At 39.6% G+C, this 13981-nt stretch overlaps 1 protein-coding gene across 1 annotated transcript in view; it reads right to left on the minus strand.

Annotated features, from left to right (window-relative positions):
* Window positions 1–223: 223 nt before the first annotated feature.
* The window catches only part of LOC135112449 (uncharacterized), a 20232-nt gene continuing 6474 nt past the window's right edge, over window positions 224–13981 (minus strand). The window contains exons 3-5 of the mRNA XM_064026909.1: window positions 11192–11285; window positions 9392–9562; window positions 224–335 (exon numbers count right to left, since the gene is read on the minus strand). Coding sequence (XP_063882979.1) covers window positions 224–335; window positions 9392–9562; window positions 11192–11285 — 377 coding nt within the window. The remainder of the gene's footprint in view (window positions 336–9391; window positions 9563–11191; window positions 11286–13981) is intronic.

The raw sequence follows: 13981 nt of genomic DNA on the forward strand, positions 1-13981 counted from the left end.
AGTCCTGTGAGCTTTTACTTTTTCCTCTCAGATTTTTAGACACAGTCTTGTAAGCAGCACATGATGTACAAGAGTAACAGCTGCCCTGTACAGTGGCAGTGTGTCTTGAAGCCATCACTCCCACTACCCTGTTGTGTTCTTGTTCTTGTTGGGGATTTGAGGGGCTGTGCAGGCTGTGGTTGCCACAACCTCTAGAGGCCTGGAGGCGCTGGCAGCAGGCAAGTTATCCAGTTATATTCTGGTGAGCTGCTGGAGGAAGACCCCTGGTATGGTTAAGTGTCTTGAAGGCCAAGCTGGGGTCTTGGAAACCACCCAAGAGGTCTGCTAGTGATGGCCTGTGGATGTGGAGTAATAACACTGAGTGGAGAAGAGCAGTGTGGTGGGAGAGGTGGTGAGAAGGACTGGGTGGGAACTGGCTCCAGAATGCATGTTGCAAATGTTTAAAATATGTATGCAATCATTAACATTATTTTGGAAGTCTTGCAAATGATATTTACGAATGAACAAAATATTGTTTTTGATGACATAAAACGCACCTTTTTTCTCCCCCAAAAAAGTCTCAGAAAATGAGCCTGCATCTTATAAGACCAAGGTTCAGCTTTGGGACAGTGGCCAGTGGTAAGTCTGTGGCAACAGTGGCCCTTAGATTAAATCCCAAACATCTTCACATACATAAACAAAGTGATGATCAATTCTATACCACAAAAACAACTCTTTTTTACAAGATAACAATGCATAACAGGTCGTACTTACTAGTAATTCACATAAAATAACACCAGTCAGGAAGAAATTAGGTGATGACTCTTACATTTCATGTACCAAAACAAACTTGCAGTTGGTTGCAAACCAAACCTGGTGACAACTGCAGGATTCACTGCGTTTCTTAGTATGATGCCATTATTCCTTGAGGTAAGACACACCTCCATACAACTGGAATTGTACCTATCTTTTAAGATTCTTACCTTGCATACATGTTCAACAAAACTTGAAGCTAATGAGAAACTATTGCATTCTTAAAAAATAGCTTACTACCTAACTAAATAAAAGATTTTATAAGTGAAGAGAGTGTCATGAAGTAGGGTGACTCACAGTGATGGTTTGTACTGAATATTTCAAATAAAAATACATTGTAGAGAATAAGGTGAATCTGTTTTCACACATCCTTATGCTTTGAAAATGTACTAAAATATACAACTAGGATCATGTGTAGAATGATGATAAAAAAAATGTGATGTACAAACTTTATTACAATCTGGCCTCTGACAATGTCACTGTCTATGCCACATTTGTTTACATCTCACAGCAGGATTAGTCTAAGTACTAGTGTTGGTAGGCCCTGGCAAATATTAAGGTTTTTTAAATGTAAAATATTGAGATCTAATAAGGATCTGAATACATATAAGAGGGCTTCAAATGTCAGGTGAAGCCCTCCACTTCATATTCAGAGCTTAAACCTGTTCACTTACCTTTTTTTTTTTTTTTTTTATGCCTGCCCAAACTGAAGTGCGTCTTATTGAGTCCATGTGTCTTATAAGCCATTAATTATGGTATAATGAAATACAAATAAGTGTCTGCATCCAGCATTTGAAGAAACTGCATAAACAATATGAAAATATTTCATTCATGCTGGCTAATATTAGGCACTGATTTAGTGTTGTCATAAGCTTAATAGTTTTTTGTACTCCGATTGGTATATATATATATATATATATATATATATATATATATATATATATATATATATATATATATATATATATATATATATATATATATATATATATATATATATATATATATATATATATATATATATATATATATATATATATATATATATATATATATTTACGCAAGCCCAGTGACACATCATAAAGAGTTAAGACTGCTAAACAGAGAGGGAAACCTGTGACCATAGTCCTCATGAGTAAATAAAAAAAAACTTATGTCCGTAGATTATGCAAAATAACTTATTTGCTGATTGTACTACATGTAGCCCTTCATCTCTCAAATTATAATGCAATATTTTTCAGGCACCAAAGATGTTTCAAGGGGAGTGCATTAATGATGCATATATCAAGTTTGTCTAAATCTGAAATGTTTGAGGTGCATTTATCACATTTAAACCTAGTCAATTTCACATAAAGCAATGGCAATCAAGTGGAATAGAGAAGCTCCAGTGGGGAATTATATGAAACAGACATTTTCTGATGTTGCTGTATCATATGCTTAATTGCCATACTTTTAAACCTTCTGCCAATGCTAGTGATCACCTGGCCAAACTGCACCAGACAATCAAGATAGTGGGGAAGTCCTTACTTTCAAAAATCCAAAGTTCACCAAGGTTGTCAATCAGCGGGGTGGGCAAGCATGAGTGGTCACCAATGCTTACATCTCATATTCCTGCCCAACTCAGCACATCACTGACAGAAAAAAATGTATGAGAAACACGAATTTGTTTACATCTGCTGCAGTCACCATGGCAACCAGCAAAGAAGTGACGGTTTGTTGGGCTACTCCTTTATCATTTTTTGATAAGGAAATCCTCATTAACATGGTAAAAGAGCATATTAATGTAATAAATAACAAGAACACAAAGTTTTATACAGTAAACAAGAAGGCAATGGAGTGGCTAAGAAGTTTTGTGATGAGTGGGCATCACAAGACTCACCAGCACGTGAGGAAAATGTGAAAAAAACATCAGAAATGGATGAGAAACATTGTTTGACATTGTTTATGATGTTATATAATGCATGGCAATATGAACTGGGTGACATTGATGTCTGTGTGTGTGTGTGTGTGTGTGTGTGTGTGTGTGTGTGTGTGTGTGTATTTACCTAGTTGTATTGTACAGGGCACGAGCCAAAGTTCATTTTGTCCTGTCTCCATAACCATGCTTATTCAGTTTCTCTTTAAACATGTGTACACCGTTTGCCAAAACCACTTCTTTCTTCAAATCATTCCAGATTTCAAGAGTTCGATACGGGAAACTATTTCTTGATGTAGCTCAAACATCCACTCTTTATTTTATTCTCAAACAGATGAGAAACACTGTTTATGAAGTTATATAATGTATGACGTGAATAGGGTGATGTTGGTATCTGTGTGTGTGTGTGTGTGTGTGTGTGTGTGTGTGTGTGTGTGTGTGTGTGTGTGTGTGTGTGTGTGTGTGTGTGTGTGTGTGTGTGTGTGTGTGTGTGTGTGTGTGTGTGTGTGCGTGCGTGTGCATTGTACAGGGCACGAGCCAAAGTTTATTTTGTCCTGTCTCCATAACCATATTTATCCAGTTTCTCTTTAAACATGTGTACACTGTTTGCCACAACCACCTCTTCCTTCAAATCATTCCAGATTTCAATAGTTTGATACAGGAAGCTGCATTTCTTGGTGCCGCTCAAACATCCACTCTTCTTTATTTTCTTCCCATGTCCCCTTGCCCATCTCTCTCCCTCTTCCATCTGTGATAGCAAGTCAATTCTGTCTATTCTTCCTATATTGTTTACTAATTTGTACATTGTTATCAGGTCTCCTCTTACTCTTCTCTCTTGTAGCGTTGGTAATCCCATCTCTTCAAGTCTTTCTTCATAGCTTAAGTCTTTCAGTTCTGGTACCGTCTTTGTTGCTATCCTCTGTATTCTCTCCAGTTTCTGTATGTCTTTTTTTTCCTATTTGGAGCCCAAACTAACGCTGCGTGCTCCAATTTAGGTTATATCATTCTTGTTATAATTTTCTTCATTATTTCTCTATCTAAATAGTTAAATGCCACCCTAATGTCTGTTAAAAAGCTGTATGTAGAGCCAAATATTATGTTTATGTGCCTTCTTTTTCTTCATGAATTTTTTGTTATTATTTCTCTTCCCATTTTGTAATTCAATGAAGATATCTTTTTACTTTTTCCTATTTCCAACACATGGCATTTTCTGGCATTGAATTCTAGTTTCCATCTTTGGCTCTATGTATGTATCTTGTCAATATCCTTTTGTAACTCCTTGCAGTCATTTTCATCCTTTACTATTTTCATTATTTTTGCATCATCAGCAAAAAGGTTTATATAACTATTTAGATCCTCTGTCATATCATTTACATATATTTGAAACATAATAGGTGCCAACACAGATCCTTGTGGTACCTCACTTGTCACTTTGCGCCAACTTGAATTAGTGTCTCTGATTACTGTTCTCAATTCCCTCCCTTGTCAATAATCTTCTGTCTATCTCAACATTGCTCCCTTTAGCCCTCCTTCATTCTCTGACTTCCACATAAGACTTTTGTGTGGAACTTTATCAAATGCTTTTTTAGAGATCCAGGTGTACTGCACAAACCCATCCATCCCTCTCTTGCACTCCATCTATTACTCTTGTATAGAAGCTCAGTAGATTTGTGACACAGGATATCCCTTTCCTGAATCCAAATTGCTTTTCTGTAATTATCTTTTCATCTTCTAAATACTGCACCCATCTGTCTTTAATTACTATTTCACAAAGCTTGCTTACAATACTTGTTAGTGACACTAGTCTGTAATTCAATGGTTCCATTTAACTTCCCTGTTTGTATATTGGGACTTTGTTAGCTCTTTTCCATTCCCTTGGTACTTTTCCTTCTCTCAACAAGCTGTTAATTATATCCCATATGGGTTTTTCCATTTGTTCTCTGCATTCCTTTAATATCCATCCATTTACTTGATCTGGTCCCACAGCTTTTCTAACATCCAGCTCTTCAGCAGTTTCTTGATTTGTTGTCTCTTTACTTGTATTTCCTGTATTCCCTCATTCTGTGATACCACTTTCAGTGCCACAAAATCAGTTTCCTTTGTAAATGTGGACTGAAAACTCTCATTCATTAGTTCACTCATCTCCTCAGTAGTTTCATAAATTCTTCCTTCTCTTCTTAACTTGTTTATGTCATCCCTATGTTTCATTTTCCTGTTTATGTATCTGTAGAAGAGTTTGGGCTCTTCCTTGCATTTTCTTATTATCTCACTTTCAAAATTTCTTTCTTCTTCTTTTCTTATTATACCATATTCATTCCTTGCCTTTCTGTATTCTTCCCTAGTATTTGTGTTCAGTTGTCTCATCATTTCCTCCAAGCCCTGTCCTTTTTCCTTTTTGCTTCTACTCACCTGCCATTATACCATTCATGCTTCCCAATTTACACTTTATAACTTGGCACAAATTTAAAGGTAAATTTTTACCTTTAAATAGTTCTTCCCAGTTATTTTTTCCATAAAATTTATTAAGTTCTGCAAAGTTTGCCTTAGAATAGTTCTGTCTCCCATTTCAAAATTGTTCATTCCTGTGCAACACTTTTTCCTCCTGTGGCATTATTTCTATTGTCACATGATCAATTCTTCCCAGTGGACTCAGACAATGTATACTTGGTCTACTTTCTGGGATTTTTTGTAAACACTAAGTCCAACTGTGATGGTTCTTCTTCTTTGTATCTTGTAAGTTCGTTCACCCACTGTCTCATTGTATTCACCATCATGGTAAGCATGGTATGCTGGTGATATCACCATGCACTTTTTCACGTCTTTTCGTAGACGTCCAACCCTTCAGGAAGTAAACAGTTCATGCAGGGAAGCCACACAACGCCTGACTTCTGATCTCTCAAAAATTTCTGATCGGAGTAAAGCAAACTTGGTATTGTTCAATGCCTCAAAAACTCAATTCCTCCATCTATCAACTCAACACAACCTTCCAGACAACTATCCCCTCTTCTTCAATGACACTCAACTGTCCCCCTCTTCTAAACTGAACATCTTTACTTGTATTCTGAACTGGAAACTTCACATCTCATCTCTAGCTAAAACATCTTCTATGAAGTTAGGTGTTCTGAGACATCTCTGTTATTTTTTCTCACCCTTCCAGCTACTAACTCTGTACAGGAGCCTTATCTGTCTATGTATGGAGTATGATTCACATGTCTGGGGGATTCCACTCATACCAGTCTTCTAGACAGGATGGAATCAAAAGCTTTTCATCTCATCAACTCTCTTCTGTCTTCAGCCTCTTTCTCATTGCTGCAATGTTGCATCTCTAGCTGTCTTCTACCACTATTTTCATGCTAACTGCTCTTCTGATCTTGCTAACTGCATGTCTCCCCTCCTCCCATGGCCTCACTGCACAAGACTTGTTTCTCTCATCCCTGTTCTGTCCACCTCTCTAATGAAAGAGTTAACCAGTATTCTCAGTCAGTCACTCATCCCTTTCTCTGGTAAACTCTGGAACTCCCTGCCTGCTTCTGTATTTCCACCTTCCTATGATTTGAACTCTTTTAAGAGGGAGGTTTCAAGACACATATCCTTCAATTCTTGACTACTACTTCTGACCTAATCCGGGTCTGGTATCACAGTGAGCTTTTTTTTTTTATTGGATTTTTGGTTCCCTTTGCCAGTGTCCCTCCTACATAAAAAATAAATAAGTAAATATATATGAAAAATAAGTTTACTCCATGACCCAACATTTTCTTTCACTTCCATCTTCTGCCAGTTCATTCCTTTAGTGTTGAAGCTGCCTACTAAAAGCACTTTGTTACTTTTCCTTATCATTTCCTGTGCTATTTCTTGTTTTTAGTTGTATAGTTTTATATCTATCAGTTTCCCATACATTAGTTTTTGGTGGTATGTACATCACAGTAACTTTCCTTTTTTTCATTTCATTTGATCTTAATCACAACACTCAAAGTTTCTGCCATTCCATCGCCATATTCAACTTCCTCAACAACAATATCCTCTTTTACCAATATCATTGTTGCTCTTCCTCCCTTTCCTTTTCTGTCTCTCCTCCATGCACTACAACCTTCCTTTGCAAATTCCAACTTTATTTCCTCTTAGTATGATTTAAATTAAACAAACCACATCTGGTTTATTGTTCTTTAGGTAGTCTTTAAGTTCCATTTGGCTCAACACCAAACCATCTACATTAGTATACATAATCTTTAAACTTCTGCTTGGTGTGGCATCTTTGTGGCACCATTTCCTCACTTTCATGTCCACAACTTTCCAAGCAAATCTCCTCGCTTGTTCTTGTGTTCTCTCCTCATTTTTTGACTGGGCCTCTACTCTACTACTTTCCTCTACTTTACTCTTTCAGTTTACTTCTCTCTCCTTTATTCATATTTATTCATTCCTTCTACTTTTGCCAATTTTCTTGTTCTTTGCAAGACATATTTCACTGCTGTTTGTGCCATGAATCTTATTTTCATTGGTCTTGTTCCATTTTCATTGTATTTTCCAATCCTGTAAACCTCTTCAATTTGTTCAACTATCTCCTCTCCTTCCTCCGCCACTTCTGCTATAATTTCCTTAGTCTTTTTTGCCTCTTCTTTCTCTCTAGCTATTTTCATTAGTAAGTTCTTCTCCTTGACCCCAAATACCACCACAAACATCTTTCTCTGTACAATGTCTCTCACAAGATTACTTTTTTCCTTTATTATTTTAATCAATTGCTTTTCCATGTCCTTATTGTGTTCCTGTTGCTGTTGCCTTATGATCTTATCTATATTCACCTTTTGTTGTTGTTCTCTCTCTTCTTTCCAACTTTTGACTTCTGCTGTCACTGACTCTTTCACTTTCCCAACCTTAATCTCTCTCTCTCTCTCTCTCTCTCTCTCTCTCTCTCTCTCTCTCTCTCTCTCTCTCTCTCTCTCTCTCTCTTGTAAAGCTTTCTTTAACTCCTCATTCTCTTCCTTGAGTTTCTTGATTTCTTTATAGTACTTCTTGTTTAAGTTCACTATTATTGTCACCTCTTCTCTCAGTTCTTTGTTTTCTTTTTCTCTTTCCATCTTCCTCTTCTTCATCTCTATTATATCACTGGATATATTTTTACATTGCCACCACCCACCTCTCTCTCTCTTCCTTCCATGTCTTTATTATTGCTACTAAGTTATGAATTTATCATATTTTCACATTTTCTTCAATTTTCCATATTTGTTTATTTGTATAAGCTACACTGAGGTCTTCTTCCTTGAAACCCTCAAAAATATTTGCTGTGTCCGCCACCATCTTCCTTCTTGGTATCACTGACAAGACAATGTTTACCCATACACTACTCTCCCATTCACCTTTTTTGCTCACTTCCCAATTTACACTTCACTTCCCCTGCACTCACACATCACACAATTCCCTCTTATAGAGACAGGACTCAAGCTCGGCCCCCTGTACAACCAAAACTTAGGTAACTCCTTAGAGCTGCTGTGGATGTGTCCAATTAGCTGGGCAGCGCAGTGTGTGTGTGTGTGTGTGTGTGTGTGTGTGTGTGTGTGTGTGTGTGTGTGTGTGTGTGTGTGTGTGTGTGTGTGTGTGTGTGTGTGTGTGTGTGTGTGTGTGTGTGTGTGTGTGTGTGTGTGTGTACTAACAATACAGGGTGTACCATGAATTAAGGTACATACCTTAGGATATGATAGTTCAACTAATCCTAAGTCAAAAATACTCTATACACACACATGCTGTTTGCTTTATTTTGTGAGAAATTAACCTGTAAGTTGTGTATTGTGGGAGTGGCTTCCCTGGGATCAGTCTCCTGATGATGGATAGGTGGTGGAGGCCCACAGGAATAGCCAACAAGATCCCCTCACCTAACACCAACGGATTTCTTTCCTTTGGGGACTCATGAAATCCTTGGTATACAAGAACAAATCAAGTTACAGAGAGGAGTTGATTCACAGCATTAAGGAAGCTGCAGAGCAGATAAGGAATGACAGGAGCAAAAAGATGCACTTTGGCTATCACTTGATTGACAAGGCTTGCCATTTAAATGTCAAGATGATAACTGTCAAAGGGGATGACATTTGCAGTGAACTGCCATGTGTGTTTTAAAAAGTGGCACTGAATAACCGCTGTATTGCTGTGTTACCTGCACATTTTCTTCACTGGCACATACAAAAATTTAATCTGTTATTTGCTATTTCCTGTAAGGATTTGACTGCATACAATGTACACAAAAATGTATCACTTAATGCTACGCAGCATCACGAGAGTACGTAGCGAGCCAAGGAGGGGAGGAAGGAGGCGGAGGCACACCCAGGCAAGCAGCTCCCGCAACTCACAACTTAGCTACACATTAATTTCTCACAAAATAAAACAAAACACAGCATATGTGTATAGAGTATTTTCAACTTAGAATTACTTGAACTATCATACCTAAAGTGTGTAACTAAACTTGCAGGACACCCTGTGAAAACTAAGAAAAACACAACAATCTACTGCTAAAACACAGGGCATTACAAGCTTAATTCCTATACAGTTATTTTTCAGTAGTCAGGATAAAGTCAGGTTACACTGGTTTAGGTAACATAAGGTAAGACTAGATTCACATGCATACACGTGCAGGCACATTATATGTACACACCAGCATATGTGAGGAACTGGTACAGCCTGTCCTGGGAGTCCACGTACCTTCCTATCTTGGTCACTTCAGACGCGCCTCTTCCGGTAACGCAGACACTGACATTCATGGGGCCGACCAGCTTAGCCTTGGAGCGACAAGTAACCTTCTCCCTTGTCAGTGTGTCACAGAGCTCCAGGTTGTCGTCCACTATATCACAGGGGACGCCTCCAACAAAGGCCCTGTTATGAGAGTTAAGGATGTGAGGTAAGGCTACAGCTTGAAATGTGCATTCCCCAATATCCCAGTGCCTTTTCTTTATCAACAGGCTCTAATAGTGTTTGGAGCTCCCCTGATTGGAGTGGTAATTTAAAAGGCTTTAGTGGATGTTATCAGTGTTTTCAAGGGCATTTTCATGATTCAAGTAATGGTTTCATATGGTTAGTAATAGTTTAACAGACTTTAATGGATGTTACCAGGACTTTCAAGGGTGTTTTTATGATCAAGTAATGGTTTAATAATGCTAGTGACAGTTTAACAAGTTTCAGTGGATGTTGTCAGGGTTTGCAAGGATGTTTCTGTGATTCAAGTAATGGTTTAAAAGGGTTAATGATACTTTAACAGGTTTTAGCAGATGTTGTTATGGTTTGCAAGGGTGTTTTCATGATTCCAGTAACAGATTAAGGAAGGACAGTGATTAAAACTAAACTAAAAACTCCACAACACAACACATACTTGGTAAAAACATTCCCACTCTTAGCTTCACTGGAGACAAGATCAGTGTGGTCAAGCTTGCAGTGTTTGCTGTTGTGGAAACTGCCATGAAGATCCAAAAGAGAGCCTGGCAATGACCAAAGAAGAGCTACTGTCTCAATAGTAGGTGACCTTGCCCAGCCATACTAAGGAGAGAGTGACACAGGAGGATGAGGAGATGAGGAGATGAGATGAGACATGAGAGAAACATGTAGAACTGGGAGAGAAAGGGAGGAGGAGATGTGTATGAGTGCAATACATGCTGTGGGTGTAAGGGGATGACCTCTAATGAATGGAAGAAGGGAATAGAGTGCTAGAGAGAGAGAGAGAGAGAGAGAGAGAGAGAGAGAGAGAGAGAGAGAGAGAGAGAGAGAGAGAGAGAGAGAGAGAGAGAGAGAGAGAGAGAGAGAGAGAGAGAGAGAGAGAGAGAGAGAGAGAGAGAGAGAGAGAGAGAGAGAGAGAGAGAGAGAGAGAGAGAGAATGAGAGCATGCAAGAACAGAAATAAATGGAGAGAAGAATAGTGAAAGAGATGAGAGAATGAGTTAGTGCATGCAAAAATGAGAAAACATGCATAGACAAAAATAAATGAAGGTCAGAATGATGAGAGAGAGAAGGATGAGAGGAGGAAGAGAAGAGGTAAGTGGGGAGACGAATGCTGAGAGAGAAAGAGATGAGAGAAGGAGAGAGTTGGTGTACAAATCTGGCTGTTGTAGCTGCCCAAGCTGAATAAAAAGATACAAGTTAATGGTATTTTCAAAGGACACATACCACTTAAAGTTCAAAGAAGGGATGGATGCAGATTAATTCATGTTTTACCATTTTTATTTTAGCTTAGTGAAATTAAATTACTATGGCTTATTTGAATGAAGGAAAAATGTCTCCTGAAGGGCTTGTGTCAGTGAGGAAATGGTTCACACACACACACACACACACACACACACACACACACACACACACACACACACACACACACACACACACACGGACTTAATCACTTTATATAGCTAAAATATACATGTGACACAAATGTACAGGTAATGATTCTCTCTCTCTCTCTCTCTCTCTCTCTCTCTCTCTCTCTCTCTCTCTCTCTCTCTCTCTCTCTCTCCCAACCTACCAATACAGAGTGTGAGGAGTCTGGCACACACACCCCATCCACACACACAACAATGCTGTACACTTGGGGAGCCTTGGAGTCTGCACTGCACTGCCTGAGGTAAAAGAGAACAAGAATGACAGAAAAAATACTGGTTCATATTTACTGCAGTTCATTGCCATACACAGAAGTACAGTACAGATCAGCCTGGTTAGTGAGTGAATGTAGGTGGGTGCTGTTCATGGATATAATGCTTGATATGTTGTTGTGGAGTCTCCTTATGCATTGTTGCCCGTTTATCAGCTTCTGTGCGTATCTTTATTTATAATCTCTCTCTCTCTCTCTTTCTCTCTCTCTCTCTCTCTCTCTCTCTCTCTCTCTCTCTCTCTCTCTCTCTCTCTCTCTCTCTCTCTCTCTCTGTCTGTCTGTCTTAAAAACTCCAGTCAACTCCCAGTGCCTTCCCAAACTTCCCACTGCCTCCCCAAACTCCCCACTGAATTCCCAAACTCTCCACTGGCTTGCCAAATCCCCCATTGCCTTCCCAAACTCCCTACTGCTTTCCAAGGAGGAGGCAGTAGACACCTTCCAAAACGATAATTACTCCCAGTGAGGTGTGCAGCACTGTTCAGGGGCTGCTGTGAACTTATCATTAAACCCAGCTGTGACCTTACTGAATGTTTCCCTTTGTGTCTCACAACACAAGGGGGCAGTCACAACTCTCTTCCTCCACACAAAACTACAAGCACCTAATAACACACACACCCTTCACTCAAAAATTTCAAAATCATAATGGCGACTCCTACACCAGCCTCGGAGTCCCCATCTGGGGAGGGGACCATAAATGTCCCCAGGTCGGACTGCCTTTCTGTTGATGACCCTAAGTGTCTTGACACCCCCCCCCCTCAACTTTTTCTTCATTAACTTCTGCAACATTCGCGGTCTAAGATCTAATTTTCAATCTGTAGAACACCACCTCTCCTCTTCTAAACCTCATCTTCTTTTCCTCACTGAAACTCAAGTGTCTGAGGCAACTGACAGTAGCCCCTTTTCTGTTCCCTCCTACTTTCTCTATCCTCATTTTCGATCCAAAGCTGGATGCTGCATTTATGTGCGCAATGACTTAACCTGCTCTCGTGCCCACGCTCTTGAATCTTCTGAGTTTTCCACCATCTGGCTACGACTACAGAGTCACTCTCGTACTAGATTTATCTGTGCTGTATACCTCTCACCTAACTCCTCTGACTATAAAAAATTCTTTGACTACTTAACTTCCAAAGTGGAGCACATTCTGACCATCTTCCCTATTGCAGAGATCTCCATTCTTGGAGACTTCAGTGTTCACCACCAGCTTTGGCTTTCCTCTTCCTTCACTGACCATCCTGGTGAACTAGCCTACAACTTTGCTATCCTCCATAACCTAGAGCAATTGGTGCAACAACCTACTCGTATTCCTGACCGTCTTGGAGATACGCCCAACATTCTTGACCTTTTCCTGACCTCTAATCCTTCTGCTTATGCTGTCACCCTTTCTTCTCCGTTGGGTTCCTCCGATCACAATCTCATATCTTTATCTTGTCCTATCGCTCCAATCCCTCCTTAGGATCCCCCTAAGCGAAGGTGCCTCTGGCATTTTGCCACTGCTAGTTGGGGGGACCTGAGGAAGTATTTTGCTGATTTTCCTTGGAATGACTACTGCTTCCATGTCAGAGACCTGTCTTTGTGTGCTGAGCGCCTAACAGAGGTGATAGTGTCTGGCATGGAGGCGTACATTCCTCACTCTTTTTCTCGTCCTAAACTTTCTAAACCTTGGTTTAACAGTTTGTTCTCGTGCTATACATGATAGAGAGGTGGCCCATAAAAGGTAGTTAAGCCTTCCATCACCAGAATCTCATGCACTTTATATTTCTGCCCGGAACCATGCCAAGTCTGTTCTCCAACTAGCCAAAAACTCCTTCAATAATAGAAAATGTCAAAACCTTTCAAGATCTAATTCCCCTCGTGATTTCTGGCATCTAGCCATAAATATCTCCAATAACTTTGCTTCTTCTTCTTTCCCTCCTCTATTTCAACCAGATGGCACCACTGCTATCACATCTATTTCTAAAGCTGAACTCTTCACTCAAACCTTTGCTAAAAACTCTACCTTGGACGATTCTGGGCTTGTTCCTCCCTCTCCTCCACCCTCTGACTACTTCATGCCACATATTAAAATTCTTCACAATGATGTTTTCCATGCCCTCGCTGGCCTAAACCCTCGGAAGACTTATGGACCTGATAGGGTCCCTCCTATTGTTCTCCGAAACTGTGCCTCCGTGCTTGCACCTTGCCTAGTCAAACTCTTTCAGCTGTCTGTCAACATCTACCTTTCCTTCTTGCTGGAAGTTTGCCTACATTCAACCTGTTCCTAAAAAGGGTGACCGTTCTAATCCCTCAAACTACCGTCCTATTGCTTTAATTTCCTGCTTATCTAAAGTTTTTTAATCTATCCTCAACAGAAAGATTCTTAAACATCTATCACTTCACAACCTTCTATCTGATCGCCAGTATGGGTTCCGTCAAGGCCGCTCTACTGGTGATCCTCTGGCTTTCCTTACTGAGTCTTGGTCATCCTCTTTTAGAGATTTTGGTGAAACTTTTGCTGTTGCCTTGGACATATCAAAAGCTTTTGATAGAGTCTGGCACAAAGCTTTGATTTCCAAACTACCCTCCTACGGTTTCTATCCTTCTCTCTGTAACTTCATCTCAAGTTTCCTTTCTGACCGTTCTATTGCTGCTGTGGTAGACGGTCACTGTTCTTCTCCTAAATCTATT

The sequence above is a fragment of the Scylla paramamosain genome, chromosome 23 (assembly GCF_035594125.1).
Source record: "Scylla paramamosain isolate STU-SP2022 chromosome 23, ASM3559412v1, whole genome shotgun sequence".
In the NCBI taxonomy this organism is placed as follows: domain Eukaryota; kingdom Metazoa; phylum Arthropoda; class Malacostraca; order Decapoda; family Portunidae; genus Scylla; species Scylla paramamosain.